General features: G+C 46.3%; 4 protein-coding genes across 5 annotated transcripts in view; 1 reads left to right on the forward strand and 3 right to left on the reverse strand.

The window, feature by feature from the left end:
- The first annotated feature begins 519 nt into the window (after nt 1–519).
- LOC137898486 (actin-related protein 2/3 complex subunit 4-like) lies at nt 520–2,722 on the forward strand. Its single transcript, XM_068742528.1, has 6 exons — nt 520–599; nt 1,238–1,356; nt 1,691–1,802; nt 1,893–1,988; nt 2,155–2,325; nt 2,411–2,722. The coding sequence occupies exons 1-6, from the start codon at nt 597–599 to the stop codon at nt 2,414–2,416; spliced, it is 507 nt and encodes a 168-aa protein (XP_068598629.1). The 5' UTR covers nt 520–596; the 3' UTR covers nt 2,417–2,722.
- An 865-nt stretch (nt 2,723–3,587) lies between these two features.
- On the reverse strand, nt 3,588–11,323 carry LOC137898765 (6-phosphofructo-2-kinase/fructose-2,6-bisphosphatase 4-like). 2 transcript variants are annotated; one of them, XM_068742810.1, is made up of 14 exons: nt 11,240–11,323; nt 7,631–7,747; nt 7,399–7,495; nt 7,249–7,315; nt 7,085–7,159; nt 6,938–6,994; nt 6,438–6,559; nt 6,049–6,256; nt 5,818–5,964; nt 5,630–5,734; nt 5,192–5,321; nt 4,726–4,788; nt 4,580–4,644; nt 3,588–4,169 (listed from the first exon to the last, which is right to left on the reverse strand). In XM_068742810.1, exons 1-14 carry the CDS (start codon nt 11,283–11,285, stop codon nt 4,110–4,112), a joined length of 1,359 nt encoding a protein of 452 aa, XP_068598911.1. In that variant the 5' UTR covers nt 11,286–11,323; the 3' UTR covers nt 3,588–4,109. The 2 variants fall into 2 exon arrangements, with proteins under 2 accessions (XP_068598911.1, XP_068598910.1); XM_068742809.1 differs by lacking the exon at nt 11,240–11,323 and adding an exon at nt 8,644–8,870.
- A 3,069-nt stretch (nt 11,324–14,392) lies between these two features.
- Nucleotides 14,393–22,421, reverse strand: mapkapk3 (MAPK activated protein kinase 3). Its single transcript, XM_068742813.1, has 10 exons — nt 21,860–22,421; nt 20,003–20,142; nt 17,947–18,011; nt 17,668–17,747; nt 17,446–17,572; nt 17,245–17,320; nt 17,035–17,159; nt 16,679–16,764; nt 16,493–16,573; nt 14,393–14,626 (listed from the first exon to the last, which is right to left on the reverse strand). Exons 1-10 carry the CDS (start codon nt 22,142–22,144, stop codon nt 14,471–14,473), a joined length of 1,221 nt encoding a protein of 406 aa, XP_068598914.1. The 5' UTR covers nt 22,145–22,421; the 3' UTR covers nt 14,393–14,470.
- Nucleotides 22,422–22,650: 229 nt separating this feature from the next.
- Nucleotides 22,651–24,743, reverse strand: part of LOC137898147 (dynein axonemal heavy chain 1-like) — a 37,528-nt gene continuing 35,435 nt past the window's right edge. Inside the window, 4 exon segments of the mRNA XM_068742145.1 lie at nt 22,651–22,839; nt 23,212–23,446; nt 23,530–23,736; nt 24,228–24,348. Of these exon segments, the coding sequence (XP_068598246.1) occupies nt 22,721–22,839; nt 23,212–23,446; nt 23,530–23,736; nt 24,228–24,348 (682 nt within the window). The 3' untranslated portion in view covers nt 22,651–22,720.

Raw genomic sequence — 24,743 nt, forward strand, 5'->3', positions numbered from 1 at the left:
GTTGGAAAACTCCACCGTGATTAGATGGGGGGGTGGGAAAGGTTAAAATGGACATATTCTGTGCTTACAATGAAGAGATATAGCAAGGACTAAATCTGAATTAATTAATAATACAAGAAATCGAAGGTGTGTTCTCAAAATGTTCTATTTTTCAAGACGACTTTGAGGAATTGTGAATACCCGTGCCCAATCCATATTGGTATCACCGGAATAAACCATGTTATGTGATAGAGTGAAACACATTATTATCTTTGAACTGGCAGTCCAGTGAGTTGACTGTTCCGTAACTAGGTTAAAACGTTCTTAATCGACCATTTTCACTCTAATGTACGTTATAGAACCTCCTGAACCAAATATAACCGAATAAAATGTCTCCTTTCCATGGAGCAAAATGGACACGTCGTGGTGTACGCTTGTTTTCAGTATAAGGTACTCCAACGTGACGGAGTTATATCATCGAACAGCGTCAACTCTTGTGCAGAGAGACCCGCTAAAGTAAAACGAACGCACACCAGCTGTACTCGCCAATGTAGGAGTTACGGAAGAGGAGTCCCAGGCGTGGCTGTCTCAAGAACTTCCGTCTTTTGCAGCGCAAGATGGTAAGTCTTTTTATTTTAGCTGTATCCTTATATCTTATATTTAGGCGGTGCACATCTACTTACTCTGACGGCATTCGAGGCTAGTTTACCTGGCTAGCTTCGCGCGTCGTAGACGGGATTTATACTGTTGGCTGTAAAAAAAGAGAGGTCGGGCATCCTTGATGCGATTCACAGAAACTAAAGTCATTGATCCGGCATGTCTTTTCCTTCTTCTTCATTGTTTCCTGTTATTAGATAATGGGGGGGGGGGGGGGGAACCTACATAGCATGGGGTTGATAATATAATAAAAAATAATGTGGCTGAGCTGCAATGTCGGTCATCTCCAGGAATATTGTTTACTGACGTCGATGCTAAAGTATAAGAATGTCGTTTCAGGTAATTTCTTTAATTACTATAATGTTTTTACTTACTTAAATATTTTTCCCCCGAGTCTACATCGAAGATCTAAAGGTGTAACTGAGAATGGGCCTCCTGGTTCTGTTAAATCTGGCCCACACTAGACTGTGAGTTTCAGTTTGAGTAGTGAACTCATCAAAACAAGACCCCCCCCCCCCCCCCCCCCATTCCTGCCCCATGAGGTCCCATCCAGACACTGATCTCAATCCATTTCTCCTCCAGTCTGCGATTTCTCCTCCAGTCTGCGACCCTTCGCCCCTACTTAAACGCCGTGAGGGCCACCTTGCAGGCGGCCCTCTGTCTGGAGAACTTCTCCTCTCAGGTGGTGGAGCGTCACAACAAGCCGGAGGTGGAGGTCAGGTACGTTCTCACACACACACACACACACACACACACACACGCGGAGTCAGAGCTCTCTGTCTTGCTGCCTCACATTTTTCCAGCCCTTGAGATCCAACGCGGTTCAACGAGTACGGACTTGCTCAAGAAAATGTAGGAAGTGTAAAAATGACTCGAGCGTGGGCTAGCGGAGACTTGCTGCAGGTATCTCCCCCTATGAAGGCTGAATGTTAAGGTTATATTTAGTGTTCTGCATAAACGCAAGAGTTTATCTGAATCCATCTGGGCACAGTGGCGGACTGGATCGTGCCTGTTTGGAATTGTAATAATGGATTGATTATGCTCTTCTTAAAAGGAGCAGCAAGGAGCTGCTGCTTCAGCCCGTGGTGATCAGCCGTAACGACAAGGAGAAGGTTCTCATCGAGGGATCTGTCAACTCCGTCAGAGTCAGCATCGCCGTCAAACAGGTGATTTCAAAAAGCAGTTCTCTGTGTTTGCTTTGGAATTATGACCGTTTCCTCGTTTTCTTTGACTATTGTTTTTTTGATTCACTCTAGGCTGATGAGATTGAGAAGATCCTTTGCCACAAGTTCATGCGCTTCATGATGATGAGAGCAGAGAGCTTCTTCATTCTTAGGAGGAAGCCGGTAGAGGTAAGCCTGGTGTGTGTGTGTGTGTGGGGGGGGGGGGGGTAAATCAGGATTAACGACAGTATGACACAAATAAAGTGAGAAATACACAAACATGGAATACCTCAATATTTGATATCTGTATTCCGATGAATACTTTTAAATCGATACGCTTCCTCTGTGATTTCAGGGATACGACATCAGCTTCTTGATCACCAACTTCCACACAGAGCAGATGTACAAACACAAGCTGGTGGACTTCGTAATCCACTTCATGGAGGAGATCGACAAAGAGATCAGCGAGATGAAGCTGTCCGTGAATGCGAGAGCGCGTATCGTCGCTGAGGAATTCCTCAGGAACGTAAGGAACCTGCTTTTACAGTTCCGCGGGGGAATATTGGCACGCTTGTCACGTTTGGTAAACGTTTGCTTTCTGCTGTCCGCAGTTCTGAGGGTAGTTTTGGCCACGGTCCAAAAACAAAGCTGGGAAAAGCTTGCAAGGGGCCAATCGGCACAAGAGTGGAGAATGAAAGGAGCCAATCAGTGAGCAGCGAGACCTGTCTGGCGATGATTCCCTTTGCAACCGCCTCAAGCGTTTCCCTGTGCTCGTGAATATCAACGACTGTATATAATGAAATATATACTAGTTTCATTTTCAGCCACTTGGAACAAATCCCCAAACAAAGGCGGGTCCTTAAAGTATTAATCGAGTTGATATTCATGAATACGTCGGCAATAAAAGTGTCGTTGCGATTTCAGACGGCTACGTTTTTGTGTTTTGTTTCGTCGGTCTTGTATGTTCAGTTACTTCAAATTTGTATCTGACATTTCTCCGTTGAGGGAAGCCGTGATCTGTGCGTAAAGAACCCGCCAAAGCCCGTGTATTCAAAATAAAACGTGTTTATAGATTTGGTACTTTAATTCTGTCCCTCTTCCTGCCTCTCAATGGACGTATCAGGAAGAAGAAACTGATGAGAGGTTGCGTTATAAAAAAAATAGCATCTTTATTGTAGTGGAGTTGAGACATTCAAGTCTTTCACATTTCTGCTCGGATATGCTAGGATGTCGGTGTTAAAGGCTTGATTTAACTTTATTCGTTAAAAAAAAAAGTTTAAAAAAAAACAAACTGTAGTAAAAATAGCTTTTAAGAATCATCTTCCAAGAAGGTTAACCTTCGGATTGCACAACAGTCACACAATTTGGGAAAAAAACCACATGGTTAATGCTTAAATATATACAAATGCATACGTACTGCGTATCTTTCAGATTTGAACACTGATGCCCGAAAGGTTTTCAAACGAAGCTTCTTCAATTTTCTTAAGAAACAAAAGACCAAAAGGTGTGTGTTTGTGTGGCAGAGGAGCGGAAGGAGGAAGAGGAGGCACGTCATCACCGCTGTGCATCCCTGGTAAAAGAGGAAGGACCTCGAAGGACCGGGCTTTAACCCCAGCAGATCCTTTGCATATGAATGAATAGAAATCTGCAGAAAGCTGGAAGGGCAATCCGGCGATCATCTGATCCGCAGATCTCAACAGTAAAAACATCTGTTTTACTTTGAAGGTTTACATTCAGTGTCAGCGATGTTGAACTTTATAAAATGAAGCACAAGAGCGTGGCGAGGATACACGACGTGGTTGAGTGAAGTTTATTTTGAAACATAAATACAAATATCATATATTCTCTCTTCAGAATTAAGATAAGAGTCTTGACAACGCTGAACAAAGAGAAAAACGAACTGACATTTGTTCCTCCAGAAAATAGAAAACCAGAGACAAAGTGTAAAAGAGCACATTTCGTTAACAGATGATTCCATGTGAAAAATGTTAAGAAAAAAAAAAAAGCACGGCATTGTTCTGACTTCTAACAAAGACAAGCACTGAAATCATTTCAAGACTTCAGACCCACGAGAAGGTGCTGGCGTCTGTTTCACACTCGAGAGCACGAGTTCAGAAAGGAAAGCCCTTCACAGGCTTTTAGCTCGGTCTCCAAAAAGAGGAGGAAGAGCCCACAGGATCAAAGATCAAAAGTAAAAACTGGATTCCAGTCAATCGCCACCATCATCACATCTTAAAATACAAACAGCGAAGATTAAACTGGTGGACGGTGGGGAGGAACAGCGAGAGGGGCGGGGTGAAGGGCACCGCCTCATTCGTGAGCCGGCACTGTGAGCAAAGCCTCCTCTGATATCCGCGACACTTCTACGTTCTAAAAAAGAAACACACACAGAGGGAGAGGGATCAAATCATGGGTGGGACCAAACAAACACAATCTAAAACTTTAGATTTGTGTCTAATGATCCCGCTGCATTAATTCCAAACCCTTACATCATCAATACTACTTGCTATCATAGAGTAAATCTGCATAATAACTGCTTTATACAAGTATTTATACGAGTACTTTTCATGCTTTCCTGGATTAAAACGCTAAACTCCACCGTCCACTCAGAGACGTGTTTATCTGAAAGGCGTGAAGGTGAAAAGCAAACAGAAGCGTTCGTCATCGTTTCTGGCGATTAAATATACCCGGTCGTCGTCCAACACCGGATTCTACCAGACCGACCCGTTTAAAAGCAGGCGCTGTGTGTCGCCTGCCTGTCGTCTCGTTGCTATACCGACCTCGGGCCTTTCTCTGTGAGTGTCGACCGCTTCCACACTCAAACCGATGAGCTCCACTTTGCACCCTGAGTGCACAGAGAGACGTTTGCTTTCATCAGTTCATCGGTTCTAAGCTGCACTGTTTGCTCCGAACAGGCCGGTCCTACCGTAGGCGACCGGCGTTAGCTTCAGCACCGTGTGCAGCGGGCATTTCAGGTACGGCAGCTCCTCTGTGGGGAAACAAACACACCAAAGCAGTTACAATTGTATTTTAATCCTTCTTCTTTTTATCGGGTTTTATTTTAATCATAGTCTTAAATCTTGTGTTGTAACTCCTTTTATTGTGGTTTGCAAACTTTTTTTTAAATTTTTTAAATTTTTATTTTATTTTATTATGACTTCTTGGTTTACTGGCGCTGATGAAATATTATTTGAGCACTTTGAACGGTTTGTTTAGATGTTTAGATTTTATATGTATGTTTGCTGGTTTTAAATGGATAGTGGATGTTTTAACTTTACCTCACAGCAAAACAAATCTACCTTCGGGTACAAATAAAGTAACCTTGAACCTTGAACAATTCCAGCAAGGAAAAAAAATTCTACTGCTCCTTGGGGTTTCGCTCCGAGACTGACCTGCGGTCTTATCCAGGAAATAGGCCAGCAGGCAGCGCATAACCGCCTGGTGACAGATGACCAGCACGTTCTCCTGCCGCTCCAGCTCCATGATGACCGGCTCCAGCCGCTGCACCAGGTCCTCATAGGACTGAGACAGGAGGGACAGTCGGAGGTAAAGCAGGACGGCGGAGGACAGACCGCAAGAGGCACTCAACTCAAACGCAACCTCCCCTTTAATCCGTTTGTCACAATACTGCCAAGTCATCAATTTGAGGTCGCCAGACTGACATTTTTAAAAAAAAGTTAAACCCGCGCAGACGGAAAGAAGCGTGAACGAAATGTTGGACTTAAATCCCACATTTCTGCTACGGAGGCTCATTAGCGGCGCGCTAGTGGCTAGCGGCTGTCTGGACGCGGCTCCACGCAACCTCAATGTTAACGCAAACGTTAACTGACCTCGCCCTTCGGGTACCGGTAGCGGTATTTGTCCTGGTCCCTCAAAGCGAACTCCAGAGGGTAGTGGTCCTGGATCTCCTCGTACATCAGCTCCTCGCACACGCCCTGAAAGGACACCGCGCGCAGATTGGAGCCTCTCAGCGCCACGCAGCCGTCGCCGAACAGCAGTCCGTGAAGCGGACACTCACGGCATCGATCTCGTTGAGGACCTTCCACTGTTCGTAGGGCACGGCGAGCGCCTCGGCGGTCTGGATGGTTCTCTTCATCTGGCTGGTCCACACCTTCAGGTTGCTGATGCCCTGCGTCTGGATGAACTGGCCCAGGTGTTTTGCAAACTGAAAGAAAGCAATCGCTCAACAACTCGTCTGGTTGGCCAAGAAACAAAAAAGAAAAGCGAAGCTTCGCCCGTCGGCACGCACCTCTTTGCCTCTGGCCGTGAGCCCCGAGTCGCCTCCGATTCGACCCTTGATGTTGAGCTCGCTCTCGCCGTGGCGGCACAGGTAGATGGAGCGCGGCGTGATGTGAATGTTCATGAGGTAGTAGACGATCCGGCTCTGGATGTGGTCCAGTACCCTGTTCACCAGGAACCGCTGACCCACGTCCATGATCTTGATGAAAGAGAGGTCTCTGAAGTGGGGGGGGGGGGGGGGGGGGGTTACAATAAGCCAAAAACCAGAGTATGGATGTCAAGAAGCCGGCATCTGTTTGGAAATACGCATAAAACAACTAAACTGTCCTCAAATCTAATTTACCAAGATACTTATTTGCATTTTATTTTGCACAGCTCGGACAAATTCACCATCATCACCTGTCCAGGTCTTCATCCAGCGTCTCGTAAGAGTTTTCGTAGCACTTAATCCTCTTCATGAAGTCCTCCACGGCGATTTCGGAGTCACAGTCGGTGTAGTCGGGGCTGCCCAGCTTCACTTGCTGATCAGAGACGCGGGGACGGGGTGAGTAGGACAGAGACGCAGGGAGTAGGACAGAGACGCGGGGACGGGACGGGGCAAGTAGGACAGAGACGCAGGGACGGGGCGAGTAGGACAGCGACGCGGGGACGGGGTGAGTAGGACGGAGACGCAGGGATGGGGTGAGTAGGACAGAGACGCAGGAACGGGGTGAGTAGGACAGAGACGCGGGGACGGGGTGAGTAGGACAGAGACACAGGGACGGGACGGGGTGAGTCGGACAGAGACGCGGGGACGGGGTGAGTAGGACAGAGACGCAGGGAGTAGGACAGAGAGGCGGGGACGGGGTGAGCAGGACAGAGACGCGTCCGTAACGCGTCCAAAGGAAACGGACTCTCACCACGATGTTCTCCTGGATGACATCTGGGTCTTCACACACAGACTCCACGAAGAACACCTGAGGAAGACGAGGAGGAGAAAGGAACGGCGCTCAGCAGAGGAAGAGCGAACGCCACGTGGAAACTCTTCCCGGGATCGGCAAGCTCGCCTTGAACCCGTTCCGCTCCGCGAACCCGATGATGGTCTCCCTCCGTTCCCTGGTGGTGTTTGTTGCATCAAAGACCTGCCGAGCAACGACGCAAAATAAACTTTAGTTTTTTAGATTTTTCAAACGAAACCACCTCGAAGCTTTTCCCAAACCGGCTGACCCACCGCGACTTGGCCGCCTTGTTCCGAGAGATACCGCCGCACGTCGCTCAGCGCCGCCGAGGCGCACTGCCTGGAAGCACCGTTACACGTTACACGTTCCGTCGCTAAAACCAATCGCTACGGCAACCAGGCGAGAGGATCGTCGCGCCTTACTTCCTGATTTTTAGACCCTCCTCGTTGTCTGGACGGAAGAACTCGAAGGACTTGTAGATCTTCACGTACTCCCTCCTGTACTGCCCGACGTTGAACTCTACGGGGGAAAGGAAACGCGGGATCAGCTTCCTGTTTGAGACGCGCCCTGAACATAATCAAGCCTTTATCCTCTTTATCAATGAGCCATTTTTTTAAATATTTTTAATTAAAGCTCATCAGGGCGAGATGGCACCTCTGGTGGGCACGCCGATCCAGTTGAGGTAGCGGGTCAGCTTCTTGGAGATGTAGGTCTTCCCCCTGGCAGGAAGGCCGACGGTCACGATCAGGGTGGGACAGTTGGTCATGCACACTGGGGGGGGGGGGGGGGGGGGGACAGACAGGAAGTCACTTCTGATCGAACGGAGGACAGAAAAGGGCGGTTTGGATAAATGCAGTTAGTTTCACACCAAATTCACCCCTCGTCATGGCCGGGTGATTCCAAAAGAGTTAAAAAAAATAAAAAAAATAAAAAAGTGTGTGAGAGAAGCATCTTAAATGTAATTCTTATCCATTTTACCTTGAGAAAAGATTCAATTAAAATAAAAAAAGATGATTAAATGTTAGAATATATTCAGAGATTCAGCTTTAATAATAATAATAATAATAATAATAATAATAACTCTGGAATGTGAGCGCAGATCGAACGCAGGGACGGAATCCCCTTTTCTTAACAATGGTCGGTAAGACACGAGGCTAACCGCGCACCGGTCGGTCCTCCTCCCCGGTTCGAGGCTAACCGCGCACCGGTCGGTCCTCCTCCCCGGTTCGAGGCTAACCCCGCACCGGTCGGCCCTCCTCCCCGGTTCGAGGCTAACCCCGCACCGGCCCGTCCTCCTCCACGGTTCGAGGCTAACCCCGCACCGGTCGGCCCTCCTCCCCGGTTCGAGGCTAACCCCGCACCGGTCGGTCCTCCTCCCCGGTTCGAGGCTAACCCCGCACCGGTCGGCCCTCCTCCCCGGTTCGAGGCTAACCCCGCACCGGCCCGTCCTCCTCCCCGGTGCGAGCATCCACGCGTTACTCGTTACGTAACCGTGAAACAGAAATCCTTCCGCACTCCGCGCTAGCGAGCACCGGACATCTGATGGACCTCCGCTTTTGGGGGGCGGGTTAACGCTATTCTTCTCGCTCCGCGTTTAGCATCAGGCTTCAAACGACTCGTCCGTCACGTGACGCAGCAGGTGAACTAGTTACCGAACGCACACGCACCCTTTCTTTGACAAATGTGCGTCTCGGGAAGGCCGTTTTTGCACGGCATCCATATCTTCTCGAGCGGGTTCTGGGTGAGCTCCCGCGGCTTTAACGGCGGATCCTCCATCGCGGCCGGAACGCGGGACCTCTTCCCGTGATGCTGCTCTGAAGGTGACCGGTGTTTCATCATCCGCGCGGACGGAGACAGCTCGGTCGTCTCCCTCGAGCCGTCATCCGCCCTCCCTCTCTCTGCCTGTGTGGGCTGTTGTCACGTGGTCCGGTCTGGCCAGTGAAAATTAGCGAACGGCCGTAATGACCGTAGTATAGGCGCAACGACTCTTCTATTTAACCGTAAATTACTTGCTTGAAAAGACTGATTCGCAGAGAAAATGAGTTTACCGGCTGCACCACTGATAATATTGCGTTTTTGAAAACTATCACGTGTTAGCGGGGGGGGGGTTCTAAACCCTCGTCCGGTTCTTTAATCTCCTTCGTGGGTGCGCAGTCAACGAGGAGAGTGTGGGTGAAGTTTAGAGATTTATATAAACAACAGTTCAGTTACAAGTCGGTTCGGAAATCAGCGCTGAGATTCAACCATGGCTCTTGTGACCACATGAAAAAGTAAAGCCATTGCAGAAAGTAAATGTAGCAGAAGTGAACGTCCATCGCATGCTGAGCACTGCTAAGAGGAAGCATTTTGTTTGGCTGTCTCTTAGCCCAGAGGTTTGCTTGAGGGATTGCTTGATATTTGTCACTGCAGGATTGTTTGCTCAAAATGTCACAAAACCAGAGAGGCATCGTCTGGAGTAAGAAAAGAGCCCATCTGGGTTCAAACCATTCGACTCGGGAGGCCTTCTGGACTCTTTGAGTATTTCTGATCATCCTAAAAGTACCAGTGACAGAACTTCTACATGCCAAAATATCACTGGTGGAGAAACAGAGGTTATAGGAAAGTGTCATGAACTCATGTGACGAACAGATTATAATAAGCCTTTGAGTGAACCTCGATGGGGCAACAGAGAATGTGACCTAAATATGGTGAGATGGAGGGTTTCTAATTAAAAAGCTCATTCTTTCTAAAATTCCCTGACTGCTCCTAAACCACATAATATGTGTCAGATTCACCACGTCCACAAATAAAAGGCTCACTAGTTGAACGAGAGAGCTCGTATGAAGCCCAAATGTATAATCAAAGTGTACATGAGTATGTTGTGAAATGGGGCTAAATAAAAATAGCATGAAGCTGTAGCTGAAATAAAATATATAATAGCTCCATATTTATATTTTAAACAACAAAATTTATTTTAAGTCACACCATCCCAGACTGGCCACTAGATGTCGCTCGAGAGCGCCGTGCCATTTCTGGCCATGCTGAAGAAAATGAAAGCGAGAGTCCACATCTGTCTTTATATTAAAACCACTTCTTATCCTGTCCTGCGTTAAACTTCATCTGTTTCCCCAACTTTAGAGCAAACCTTCCGAAAGTCAAATCAACTCTGACAAAAACACAATGTTCTTTCCAGAGGTGACAAATAAGGTCATATAAGTGTGAAATGATCTTGTTTTGGGGGCATGCAATGATTTTAGCATTCTGATGGCCAATAAAAGAGCATTGCGAAAAATATAGAAGTTAAAAGTATATAAAAGTTCAACTAAAGCACTAAAATAATTTTAAACGAATCGTTTACAATCAAAACACCGTCATAATTTAAAGTTGACATAAATGTTTATATAAAAGAATCATAGTAAGTGTTTTAAGTGGGGGGGGGGGGGGGGGGGGCACATATCAGAGTCTGAGGACAAGCATCATGCAAACTCGGAATTGTGTAATAACGACGTAATACTTTACAGCTAATGTGTACTACAGTGTGTACTACATTGTGTACTGTGTACTGTAGCTGCACTGGGACATGAACAGGAAGCAGCCTACGTGCTCCACCCAGCAGCCGCCAGCTGATTGAAGCTAACAGCGTTTAGCTCTTTGCTTGTCCTATGATAAACCGCAAAACGCCCCCCCCCACACACACACACACACACGCACACGCACACGCACACACACGCACATGACATTGCGTTAACGTCACGCTTCAAACACGCAGCCGGTCCAAACATTCTGAAGACTTAAAATGCTGCCGCGCTACCAAGAACCGATCAACAACAAGAACACGACGTCCCGCACGACGTCCCGCACGACGTCCCGCACGACGTCCCGCACGTCACGGTTACTGTGTGGAATATTAAAATAAGATTTAAAAAATACTAATTCAAAGAGCTTCTATCGATTCAAAGAGCTTCTATCGACATGAAACGTTTCTGCGGGGTTTTATTGTGATTAAAGCATCGGGTCCAAAAACAAACAAGCATCGGCCCGTGTCTTCATTCTGAGGGGCAGACAGCTGATGCTGCTGGAAACGAGGCGTTCACTATAAATAAACACGCACACGCACGCACGCACACACACACACGGGCTGTCGGTAGCATGTAGGGTAAAGGTCTCGCTGCCAGCGCACCAACTCTTGTTTACGGCGGCGGGGCTGCTCGACCGTCGACCCTCCGGTAAAAGACGCACCGAGTTAAACTTCCACGCGTCCCGCTCCGGAGCGGCGCGTCTCACCTGCGCGGCCGTGGGTCCGCTCGGGTCGGCCGGAGCAGCCTCTCATCGTGGACCTCTGTCTGATGGAGCGCTGCGTCTGGGGATCCAAACAGCAGCCTGCGCGGCGCTGCGCTGCGCTGCGATGATGCTGCCGGAGCGTGCGTGCGTGCGTGCGTGCGTGCGTGCGTGTGTGTGTGTGTGTGTTTACACCCGGTGTGCGCGCCTGTCGGAGGGAACCCTTTATTCAAAGCAGGATGGAGAGAGGTAGAACCTCACCTGCCCCCCCTCACACCCCACCCTCTCTCTCTCTCTCTCTCGCTCTCTCTCCATGTACATTTAAAGAAACTTTATAGTCCTGCAGCGAAACGCATCGCATGTCTGCAGAGTTTTGTAGGTCAAAGGTCACAATTATAGGTTAAAATTAAAATATCACACCATAAAGCAGAAAGGGAACATTCAGCGGTTTTGTGTTTTGTGTTTTAATATGAGGATGAACTATTTAAAACTATGGATTGTGAAACGACAGCCGACGATTCCGCGTTTCAGGGAACACTCGGACTTGCAGAACCTGTTTTTCTGCCCGAGAGTGTTTATTCACAACAGTCTTCTTTCATTATTGATGTAGTGGTTTATGTTTTTCCTTTTGGTTTGCACCAAGCTCAAAAGTGTATGATTTTGCACAGGGAGGAAAAACACGTTTTTATCTGAATTTAACTTCTAAAGATTTTCTTTTCTTTTCATTTAAATTTTAATTTCTATTCATGTCATCAACCAAACTTTGCAGAGCAAGAAAATACGAACAAAGTTAAAGATACGTTTATATTTATTCATCAAATTCTTTTAAGCACTACATATAAATGACCTTTTTCATGTTACTTGCATCAGGCGGATGCACTTTTGACTCGAGCTGATTTCAGTGGCGGTTCTGATAACGTATCAGCAGCCTGTGATAATGGCAAGTCCTGTGCACATCTGTCAATTAGGGAGACAATAAACACAAACAGACAGAGAACAGAAAGACATCAGGGCCCGTTCTAAAGCTCACAGATCATGCAGGATGAGCAGAAAGGGAGACATTTAACCTCAGAAAGGTTCGGACAAAATCTAGAGAGCAAAAAACAAACTGAAGGTCAGAGAGGTCAAAGCCGGCCTGCGACGCATTCCTCCCCGAAGGGCGAAGTGAACCACCCCCACCCACCCGACACATGGTGGCCTCCGGTAGCACGTCCTCCACACGTAAAAAGAATACTAGTCGGACCTGTCTCTCCGTCTCAGGAAACAGCAGGCGTCATGTGTGAGACTGTTGCAGCGATGGCCTTTACTTGCTGGCTCCTCAGTTTGTAATTTTACCCTCTCCACTATTAATATGTCTGATTGCAAATAGACCTGTGCCTAGTGGTCAGTATTCATACCAGGTTACTTAATTTGAAGACAACTACTACTTTTATTTCATAGTAAGACAGACATGAGACCCCGTCTGCGTCAAAAAGGGCATTAAAAGAGCGATGGGCTGGAACTTGCCTTGAAGCTTCAGCAGAACTGTTTTCTAGATCTATAAAAATAAAAATAAAAAAGTATTCAGAACATGTCCTGTCCTGTGATGAGTGTTGAAATAGCGACGTACGGCGTGATTAAAGTGTGGCTGAGCCTAAGCTCTGATTTAATGCCGAGGCTTTACTGAAGCCTCCGCAGAGGGAGGATCAGTGAAACGACACGATAAGGAAGTGTGTCCTGCACGGATACACTGATCAGTGTTACTGATACTGTTGTAATTAAGAGTGCACTCACAATCCGTCTAATTCTGAAGCCTTTACACACTTTTATTTTATTTTTTCCCCAAGCAGTGAGGAACAGCTGAGAGGCCGCGCTCTATTTGGGGCTCAATCACGCACACGCCTCCTATTTTCAGCAGGGGAAGCAAAGTACTTTTTTTTTTATGGTTGGCATTCCTAACCTTTCCTCTCTAAATACTGCACAGGGCCCATGTGCTTGAAGTGGGGGAAAGGTACACAGCATGATGGCATCGAATCCAAACATAACAACACTGACCTTTGCCAGGCTTAGTTTGATGGCAGCATCCCAAATAGCTACGCCGCCGCTGCTATTTATAGTCAAACAGGCCCGATTACAAAGAGAATTGTTCCAAGGCGGGACAAGAAAATTCCCACACGATTGCTGTCGTTTCTAAAGTTTCCTGTTCACCTGTATGGATGAATCGCATAGATCTATCGTAGAGAGCAATCCTGCAGGCCCCGATTTACAAGGTGCCATTTACTCAACATCTACTGACACGAAAAAAGAGACGCAGGAACTTTCTCAAGAAGTGTCCCAACTCATCGGGAGAGAGCGCAGCCGAGCGTTACCCCATTAGTTCTTACGCCAAGCTGTGCACAGAGGAAGCAGAAGGTGATCTCTCGTGCGCGAGCGGCCATTTTAGTGAAAAATTCTCCCTCAGGATTGACAAAATATGTCTCTATGGAGGTACGGCGTAAATGACCAGGCTGTTAGCGCCAGATGTTTCTTTAATCTCTGAAAGTCAGATAAAATTTAAGACAATGCATGGTAATAGTGAGCGTTGTAGTTTCACAGTGGGCCCATTCCACAGTGGGTTTGGTTGCATGTGATTTACGCACTGTTGTGAAAAGTCACAACAGGGAAGTCAAAATAGGCAGCGAAACATTCAAACACGCAAGATCACTATGATTTGTCTGTGCAAAAACTCTTGGGGGTGAGATCGGGGGCGGGGGGTCTGGCTGGTTGGGAATGGTTGCGTCTGAAATTGACTTTTTTGGGGGGGATCAATGTTTCTAGTCAAAGGATCAAGATAAAGGATTTACAGAGCATGCTTTAAAAAAAAAAAATCAAATTAAATGTATAAACTTTAGTCAGTCATTTGCCTTCAGCACAAGTACAGTACAGATAGTATCTGGATAAAATCAAGAGTACTCAAGTACTTTCAAAGAGGAAAGGTTTAAAATAGATACAAACATGAAAATAATGAAAAGCAGACGAGGCCCACAGACAGCAGAAACATCCGACATCACGTCTCGATTTGTTTCGGGACTGTCCAGCTCTGCTTCCTCCATGTCAGAGAGCATTTCCTCGACAACCAGTGAGTCCCGCGCTGCTCTTGAAACGATCCTCTCCTTCACAAACCCTTTTACCCCCCCCCCCCCCCCCCCCCCGCCCTTTGGAGCTGCTATCCCTGAATCATTTCAGCCCTGCCAGGATCCCCGCCGACAGTTTTCTGAATCACTGACTTTGACAGACTGTGGACACGATCTTGGCCCCTGCGGCGGCCTTTTTGCGTCTCTTGTTAAGGAGCGGGTTACTGGAGGTGTCGAGATCTTTGATCTTCACCTGGTCGTAGTCCACGCGCATGGTCGCCAAAGCGCTGGTCAATTCCTCCTGTGAGAGAAAAGGAAGAGAACGTCGATGGGACAGTTTGGTTCAGAAAGGTCACATCTGTAACGAGAAAAGCACCCGGAGAGCGCAGACCTCCGCCAAGCACCTCAGCAGCCCCCCCCCAACCCATATTGTCATTTACACCATTTATTTATTGTCCTACATTTATTTGATCTATATTTTTAGATTCCTTAACCATGAAAACAAACTTTTAGCATCTGGATTCACATTTATGTTGTTATTAGTTTACAAGTTATTCACAAAAAGCATAACTTTCAGTAATGTTGGATTCTTCTGGATGTGGATCCAGAGCTTTTGAAGATATAATAAATTCACTAATAATTCCACAGCGACTTGGTAAAGGCAGCAGAAACAGAACCTCCTTTGTGGAGGGAATAAGAGAGATATTATTGAAAGGGTCCAAAAACAAAATAGTTTTGTTGTGAAAATTTACCCTGATTTAAACTGGATCTGTTTAATCAGGTATTAAAGATGGAACAGATATGTTGACCTGCTCCGATGTGGAATTGACTCAACTATAAGACGACGCTTGTTAAAAATCTCTAATATTAAAAGCACTGTAGGCTGAAACACAAATATGCCCTCATGTTAAGAAAAACCTCAATAATATCTGTAATCTGGATCTGACCCAGAATACATTTGGTGCTGACATAGAGGCCCCCACCCTACATGACTGTGTCAAAATCCGTAAACATCGGTCAATAATCAACTGAGATATTTAGGAACAAATTTTGAAGCTCATTTACTGAATGAAAAATTCAGTGATCCAGAATCCAGGATCTCTTCTGTATAATCGCCATAATTTAATCCTCTGTTCCTGCTAACATTCCCAACATTTCCTGAAAATTTCATAAAGATCCGTCTGTAACTTTCTGAGTTATTTTGCTAACAGTCAGACAAACAAACAGACAAAATCCATCTTATTAATGTTTTGCCGGCAAAAACATCAACAGGATGGATTTCCTGATGCTTTAGGAGTCCTAAAAATTATTACATTGGCTTTTACCTTCACACCAAAGAAGGTTGCTGTGTGCTCAGTATCAAGCCCAGGAGCAGATCATTCAAAGTGTGAAAGCAAATAAACCACATCTTTTCATAATTTGCAACACAAAGTTCTGTGCTTTTTGGGAAGTTGCTGTTCAAGAGTGAGATCTGTGACATTTTTTGCACAACGTTAGCACTGACCATTGCAGAACTCAGGGTGCATTGTGTTTTTGACACCTTAGCCCTTGGGCCATACATAGCTGTCGTGATGGAATGTGTTGCGCTTCTTATTTGCGATGGCACGACGGCGTCATGTCGTACAGCAGTGGGGAATCAACCCCGGAGTGACTTGTAGTGTTTTCATTCTTTAAACACACGGCTTTGGGCAAAGTGGAACGAATAACGCAAGATTTTGTGCGTAACGTGTTCATTCTTCATTGTGTACTGTGTAAGTGAAGTGCAGGCTAGTTTCTGACCTAGTTTCTGACCTCTGCTTCCCCCTGGTGGCTATTATGGATCATAATAATACAGCTCCTTTTTGGATATTTTAATTATTATCACTCACTAAATGATGTAACTTGTTAATATGTTGGCTTTCATGTGTTAAACTAGTCATTAAGGTTGTACTAAATACAATAAATCCAATTTCGGCTTTGGCTGAAAAAAGCTGTAGGCCTCATCTTCTGGCACCGCAACACCAAATAAAGAGAGAGGATTATAAACTAAGTTGCTTGAAAGATATTTACCAGGGTCAAATGAAAGATGCTTTGAGCTATATTATGGAAAACACAGATTTATTTTTACATATTTTCAATCCGTTACGATTTTTTTTTTACGTTTGAAACATAATTTGCTGTTTCTGACCTTCACGTCGTCCCACATCTCCCTGTCTTCGGTCAGAACCCGGGTGGTGTGGAGTGGAGTGGAGGGAACCACCATGGACTGCTGTGGGCGTGCCAAAAACACGAACAAAGATGAAGACGGAAGCAAACCGGAAGCAGAATGGGAAGTACGCAATGTCTTGTTGTTGTACGTGACGCTGACGCTTACATTGATCCATGGGTGGTTCATGAACTGAGTGATGGTCATTCTCTCATTAGGGTCCGTCTTCAGGAGCTGATGAATCAAATCTTTTGCTGGAAGAGCGAGAGTAACCCGAACTAAATTACTGCTGGCTTCGGGCTCATTGTCTACGTGGGGGATTCTGCAAGCTCGACAAATAAGACTACGTGCACACTGCTCAAGTTCAGCAGGTTTCCATCCGGTTCTTTCAGCCGCTCACGGCCGTAGGCGAGGCTCGAAATGCGGATCGCAAAAATCAAGACTTTAGGTTTTACGGGTGCTGACCTCATCACTCGGGTCCGGACCGTTCAACACTTGGCAGAACCTGTTAGGGGTTGTCTTACCGTCTTGTGACACCTCAGCCCACTCTGGGTTGGGGAATTCATACTGGCCCATTCTGATCCTCCTCTTCATTCCCGGAGAGATGGCCTGGCCCGTGTTGGAGTAAAAGGGAGGGAAACCGCACAACCTAGAGAGACCGAGCAACTTTCAGCGGCATCCATAGGCAAAAAGGTACCATACAACATTAGTGGCCCCCCACGGCCAGTACTCACAGGATGTACATGATGACACCCAGAGACCACATGTCACATGACTTGTCATATTTCTCTGGGCCTAAAACCTCAGGAGCTGATCATTCACAAAACACAGAAAAAAGATTTAGAAGCGAGATCAGACGCACAAAACCACTGCAGCAAAAACAAGTTTCGTCCCATTTACATTCATATAATCTATTTAATTAAAGAACAACTTACCCACATAGTAGGGCGTATAACAGGGGGTCTGTAGGGGGTTGTGCAACGTGGTCTCCTTAGCAAAACCAAAGTCTGTTAATTTGAGGACCCCGTTTCTCTCCTTAGAAGTGTACAGCAGGTTTTCTGGCTAGTTGGGCAAGAGTGGGAAAACAATGATGACACAACTTCCTTTAATGACACAGAACCAATCACGTTTGGGCTGTGAATTCTTTATTTCGGCACCTTGATGTCTCTGTGCGCAATGTTGATCTTATGGAGGAAGTCAATGGCCGTTCCGATGTCCCTCATAATCTCAGAAGCCTCTGGGAGGAAAAGTGGAAAACAAACGCTCTCAAAGCAGAAGCAAGTCCGAATGATAAAAGAACCAAATACTAGAAACAGACCTCCGCCAAGCACCTCCATAAACATCGGTGAATAATCAACCGAGATATCAAGGAACAAATTTACTGCAAAATTAAGGAAAAATTCAAAATGATCCAGAATCCAGGATCTGATTCTCACCTCTCTCAGTGAATGCCTGGTCTCCTCTGGCCTGGATTCGACTGAAGAGCTCTCGACCCTCCATACTGGACACACACACACACACACACACACAAACACACGCACACACACACACACACACATATAAATCTCAAGCTTCTTATCAGCAGGGGGAGGAGTCTGAATACAGGTCTGTGGTTAATGACTGAGCTGACTTATATTTCTTAATATTATAGTAGACTATGTCTATTAATGCACTATGCGCATACTGTCAATTTCATAGTGCTGTGTCTTGTTGAGTGGAGCAATGTGGCCGATAGAATCTCCCTCTGGGATCAAGGAAGTAATCTGATTCTGATTCTTGTACGGAGAAAGGATAAGTGAAACCTCCGTTCTAAAAACGATGCGTCTCCTCTAGTAAAAGGGAAGGAAACTGGATCAATGAAGTGACAAAATGTCGTAATCAAAATAAAGAGAATTTCGGAAACTCGTTATCGAAAATGTTTCTGCTTTCCACTGTTAAAAATATCTTTGTGCTAGTTTGCAATGTGCACCAAAGCGATTCAATGAAGAGCATATTTTTTTGCATGTCATCATCATAGAGTACCACATAAACATGTGGAAACCATTTAGTCATCAAGAGCCAGATTAATATTCCCATGAACAAGAGGATGGGGTCGTTTCCATGCTGCAATGCAAGTTTCTTCTTCCTTTTGTCCCCATTTCCAAGGGTACAATAGTACAAAGTTCAACACTCAGCTGTGTGTTTGCTCATTAAAGGGTTTCATCATCGACACGCTGTCCTGTCTGAAGCTCCGATGGAATCCCGTCCCTTTATCTCACCATCAGAGCTGAGCTGTCTTCAGAATCGGCTTTGTGACCTGACCTGAGGTTGACTCTCCCCGCAGCAGCAAAAAGCTGAGCGCAGCAGTCTAACGCATGATGTTTCTGTTTTGGGTGAAAACGTACAAGCGTGTTTGACGGATCACAACTACAGAAAGGTGCTGTTTAAATGTGTTTATGCGGAAGCAACATTCTGAAATTAAAATGTTTTGCTTGTATATTTATATACTGGACAGGACCTATAAGTAGGATGATTCTTAAATTCTGATGTTTGGTCAAGCTTGTGATTTTCCTGAGTAGTCCTAGTCCTAAAAACAATATCCACAATGCTTTTATCTGACTGATCCCACATGATCAATGTTTTGTAGAACTAACCTGCCTATAAAGAGGCATGAAGGCTGCATCGACATCTGCAGCAATCAATGCACCAGAACAACAAACTGCATTAACTCACTCTGTAGTGGGAGCCATTTCTAGTGTAGTGCCTGGTTGGACCAGCAGAGGTCGCCTTTGCGTTGTGGGTTTGGCGCATGTGAAACTGGAAGTGCAACTCAGGTGTTTACAGGTTGGATGAGCTTAAACAGTTCCTGAACAGCAAAACATGCTATGCTGGAGATTCTTGAAATGATTCTGAAGTTTAACTCTATTGTACATTACTAAGCGTTGCTATGGCAATTGTGTTAATTATTAATCTGACTTTGCAGGGCTGCGGTGGCTTATCAATACTATAGCAAAAATATTATTAAAAATTAAAAAATCACTCACAGAGTGCAGACCTCCGCCAAGCAGCTCATTCCCCTCCTAATTGGATTTACAACGTCCACAAGGTGATCTGGATCATCACCAAAAGGTTCTAAATTGTTCTTGGTATCTTTATACACCAACCATGAAAAGTACATCTAAGTTTATGTGTATTTTTAACTGATATTTGAATCCATAATGTTAGAATTTAATATTTTTTCCTGACCTCATTAGGGATCCAATCCAGATTTCGGTGGTAAAATCTCTTCTGGATCATCACCAAAATGAAGAAAGTGAGAAAATAAGCCGTCGTACGGAGATTTACTTTCAAATTTACGCACATTTTTCTCGGACTCTGATCCACGCGAATGCAAACTTCATCAAAATCTGTAAAACATTTTTTGTTGTTGTTGTTGTGATGTCTGAAGGAGCAGCAAACGAAGGAAAACGATGTCCGGATCGATCGGGACGTGTGGGCTGATGGGAATCCTACCACTCCATGATGATGAGCAGGCACTTCTTCCCGTGATGCATGTTCTCATACAGGCTGAGGATGCGGACGATGTACGGTCCGCTCGACACTCGCCAGTGGAGCTCCACCTCCCGTCTGGCTTTGGGACAGTCGTAGAGAATCTGAGACGCAAACAAAGAGAGAGAGACGTGACTTCAAGACGGATTCGTGTTTCCAGCATCTCACAAAACCAGGATGGTTTTCTCTTTGTCGAGAAAAACAATAAGCAGGTCAACTGATGATGGAAATTATGGTGAAATGCAGGACAGTTTCCCATCAAATATAATATAATTATAATTTCAATATAATAAGGACTATAATGAGCAGCCGTTTAGAGCGGTGCCGTTAAATAAATCTTATTTTCAGGGCACACTTGACGGTAACGTTAAAATATTTTCCTTATATTGTAGAGGACCTATTAAGGTGGCCTTGTCACACAACAGGGTGGATGTTTGACATGGACAGATGCACACACACACACACACACACACACACATAAAGCATCCTCCGACCCAAACCATAACCTTCAACATCAGAACTACACGAACCCTTACCTAGAACTAATTCTAACCTTCAAACTGTCCTGTCGAAGTCACGAGGATGTCCTCACTTTCTAAAAGTGTCCTCACTCTGTTGGTGAACACACACACACACACACACACGACAGTTGGTGGACATTGACATAACACACTCCGTCAGTCAGAGTGTATTTTTGGACATGACAGTGACGGAGTGGACTCTTGCTGTACGGACGGCCGGTCTGGTCACAGATTGGTTCTGGAGAACTCACAGAAAATCTGACTCATCGATGGACGACAGACAGGAACGCTCACACACACACACACACACACAAATAACACACTGTTTGTGAACTTGAAGTAATTTCTTGGAAACTAAGAGACACTTCCAACGTTGTCAAAGAGGAAGTGAAGGCCGGGAGTTTCAAGGAGCAGCTGGCCAAAAGGAGAAGTTTCTTTTTTTTTTTTTGCTGACTTGTCGGCTGCTACAAGCGCCTTGCTTTGTGAAGCGAAGCAGGGGGCAGGTTTCTGCCTGCCATGTCATTTATAGCTTTATTATAGCTTTTATAAGAGCAGACGGCCATGTGAGCCGGTTGCCTTAATTTCCTCCAACAAGCCTGAATAAATATGTTTGCCTTGAGATTAGAGCAACAGTGGCGATGCTGTAAATCAGTCTTAAATGACAATAAAGTGCAGTAAAACCTCTCAGATAGACAAAAATAAACTCTCTACGATTGACTAGAACACATCTCAGACCTTTAAAATGAGGGGGGGGGGGGGGGGGGGGGTCATATGATGAGTTTTCTGGATGCTGTCAACAATCAAATACAAGATAACATGTATTTTAACATTAACCCCCCCCCCATGGATTACTGTGTAAAGCAGCGAATCTCTGTCGGGCCTGGTGCGCTTTTCAGCGTGAACGCCCGCACGAGCTGCCGAGACGTCACTGTCAAACCCCCCCGCGCGCGTCCATGACGTAATGAAACGCACGGCCAGGTGATAGGTGATAACTTTCGGTTCGGTTTAGCGTTAAACGGAGCTGTGATCATATTCAAACTGTCCATGTGCCAGAGGGAGAGACAAAGTCAGCTTGCAGAAAGCTTTACGCAGAACTTTGGACCGGGTTTTATTGAGGCACGCGCACGCTCGTATTGGCTGGTCGATTAGTTTCGATCATAATAATGGGGATAATATTTCATTTTTGTAGCCTCAACATTTTCCATAATCAAGATGTGGCTAAACATTCTAACCCTAATGCTCATCATCATCATCATCATCATCATCATCATCATCATCATCATCATCATCTTCTTCATACCTTGAGCGCGCACTTCTCCCCGGTCTTCTTGTTGAAACACTGAAGGACTTTGCCGTTAATCCCTAAACCCAGAACCTGACTGGAGATCTTGTAATCATCCGTCACGGCGTTGCGCTTTATGTCCAGTTTGGGATGAGCGGGCAGGGGGGAGTGCGCGGACTCGGTGTCCGCGTCCGCGTCCGTTCCGTCTCCGGCGGGGCGCCGCGGCTCGGGGTCGACAGTCGGGGAGTCCGGCTCCGGTTCGGCTTTTGGCGCTCTCTCTTGTTCGTTTTCATTTTGCAGCATGTTCACCGACTCGCTGCCGCCGGTGGACCGAGTCAGTCGGTGGGTAAAGCGGACAAAGGATCCTCGATGGCCGCGCTGGCGGGGTCGCCGGTGGACCGAGACAGTCGGTGCGTAAAGCAGTAAAGCGGGATCCTCGATGGCCGCGCTGGCGGGGTCTCCGGTGGACCGAGTCAGTCGGTGCGTAAAGCAGTAAAGCGGGATCCTCGATGGCCGCGCTGGCGGGGTCTCCGGTGGACCGAGTCAGTCGGTGCGTAAAGCGTACATGCTCACATGGCCTCTCACTGTCACTGTTTGTTTAAGCACCACCCTCCTACAGTTCAGTCATGTTTCTCAACTGGCCCTCCGGCACCGCCTTAAAGCAGCAGCATGCGTAAATCAGAGTGTTTCATGTCTTACGGGCGCAAGGAAGGAGCAGATTCAGAGCAAAGATCACCGGAGCGGGATCGTTTATCCTGACACTCGCAGAGAAACATTAAAGCCGTGGCTTCAGAGAACATCTTTATTGGAAAGACAAAATGACTTTCAGTAACCATAAGAGGTGAACCCTCAACCTCCTGGGCTGTAAAGCGATATCCATTAGTCCAGAGCGCAGATCAGAGCAACTCCCCGTCTGATCCAGTGGCTTGGACTTTGCCCCGAGGGCAGCTCCACCGCCATGATGTGGTTGGAGGAGTGACCCGCTGTGGAAAGAGTCCCTGCAGAAGGAACACAAATGAGATCAGCCACATATGAAGACGTGCGTTTGCTGTTTTTCCATCTCAGCGTTCGGAGCGTTTGTGAGTGGCGTAAGGTGGCGGTGCGAGGTGTTGGCCGAACGCTGCGGGTGGAAAATACAGAGCTGCACTTTCAGACGCTTCATGAAACAGGACACGGACTGGGATCTATTTTGGGCGGCTAGTAAAAAGCACCAAAACCAGGTGCACACAAACACGAGAGCCAGAGGAACACACTGAGCTGAAGTTAATTGGATTTACTCCGTCTCCTTGGCTACAAAATACTTTCATTGACCCCCCCCCCCCCAAAAAAAACATGATATAGATGAGCCGAGGCGGATACTGTTTACTGACCGGCACGTGAGAGGGTTTTGTAGACGGGGCAAACATAGACCCCTGAGGCTGGAGGTTTTCGGTTGGGTTTAGGCACCAGCCAGATGACGGCCATTTCTGTGTGGAGTTCTTTGGGTCTGGACTCAGCCAGTTGACCCGTCTCATCATCCCAGCGAGCCCCCTCCAGGAAGAGACCGTGGATGTAGCATCCCGGAACCGCTTCCCCCGTTATCTCTGAAACGGGCGTCTCTATTATCTGAGAGGGATCACAGAGGGACAAAATGATCACCTGCAGAACACGTAAAAACAGTGGAACCTGTGAGACACAGAATGTCTGACCTCAAAGTCGAATCCGATTGTCTCGATGGAGGCGCCGGAGCGACGAGCAAAATTCTGGAGGATTCCGGTGAGAAAAGCCTGCGGGGAAAAGAAGCAGCTAATCCAGAAGACGGGTGGATTACCAGCAGAGATCCATGCCTGCAGAAAACCGATCCTCTCCAGCAAGTCTGACACCCAGGAGGCCAGAGGCTTCAGAGACGGGTAGGCCTGGGTGGGCAGAGAGGCACAGCCAGTCAGCTGGGCACCAGGGAAGCCCGAGCCCGGGACCATCAGAGCAGAAATGTCACCAAAAGATCATCCGATGCCCTGAAATCACTCCCAAATGTCAATTGGATGATCCGTGTTCAATAAGATGCAGAGATGGATGCTATAATAGTCGCTCGATGCAAAGCATTTGACATTTTGGATTCTCATTACCTCAAGTCATTCCGATAAGAATGCACAGTTCGTTTTCATTACGTGCTCCGTCTTTGAAGGTCGAGGTTTCTCTTTCAAAGATAGAGAGTTTGCCGCCCGTCTTGCAGAATTGTTAAATATAAATGTGGAGATGTGAGGTTAAATAAATAACAGGAAGATGTTACAGCACTAAATTATGTTGTTTTTTTTTACGCGTTATCTGATCGCTGGCAGCTACAGCGGAGTCGGAAGGCGAGGAGCTGCCGCGTGAGCTTTGCCTTGGCGTTCCAGACATCCGGCACCGCGTTGTTGAACAGGCTGTCGGCCATGAGTTCAAGGTCGGATGACATAACCGCGAAACCCTTCAGAGCCTTCATGACATCACTGAGGCTTCGGGAGATCACTGCCAGCAACTTGTTGTATCTGAGAAGATAAAAGACATGAGCAGTAGCGAAAAAGCAGCCGAGTACTCCTTAGAGGTAAAAAAAAATAAAAATACAGGAGGTAAAATGTAATGAAATCACTGATAAAACACAATATAATGTAACATTGACTTTGAATTCAGTGGTTCTTTCTTACCATGTAAAAGAAGATTAAATGTAGAACCAAATATTGTTACTGCAGAAAGGTATCTCTGACGCTGCACGCCGCCATCAGCTCAAACAGCGTCGTCTGAGTACTAAGTCACGTATTGACGGTTACTGGTAAACTTACACTGGGCGACTATAATTTTGTACCTCACAGTTAAATATTCTCAGTTTCTTTCATTGCAGCAGAGACAGAAGTTTCTCTCTCTGAGCTTACAGAATTACTCCGCT

This window comes from Brachionichthys hirsutus, chromosome 8 (genome assembly GCF_040956055.1).
Source record: "Brachionichthys hirsutus isolate HB-005 chromosome 8, CSIRO-AGI_Bhir_v1, whole genome shotgun sequence".
NCBI classification, from domain to species: domain Eukaryota; kingdom Metazoa; phylum Chordata; class Actinopteri; order Lophiiformes; family Brachionichthyidae; genus Brachionichthys; species Brachionichthys hirsutus.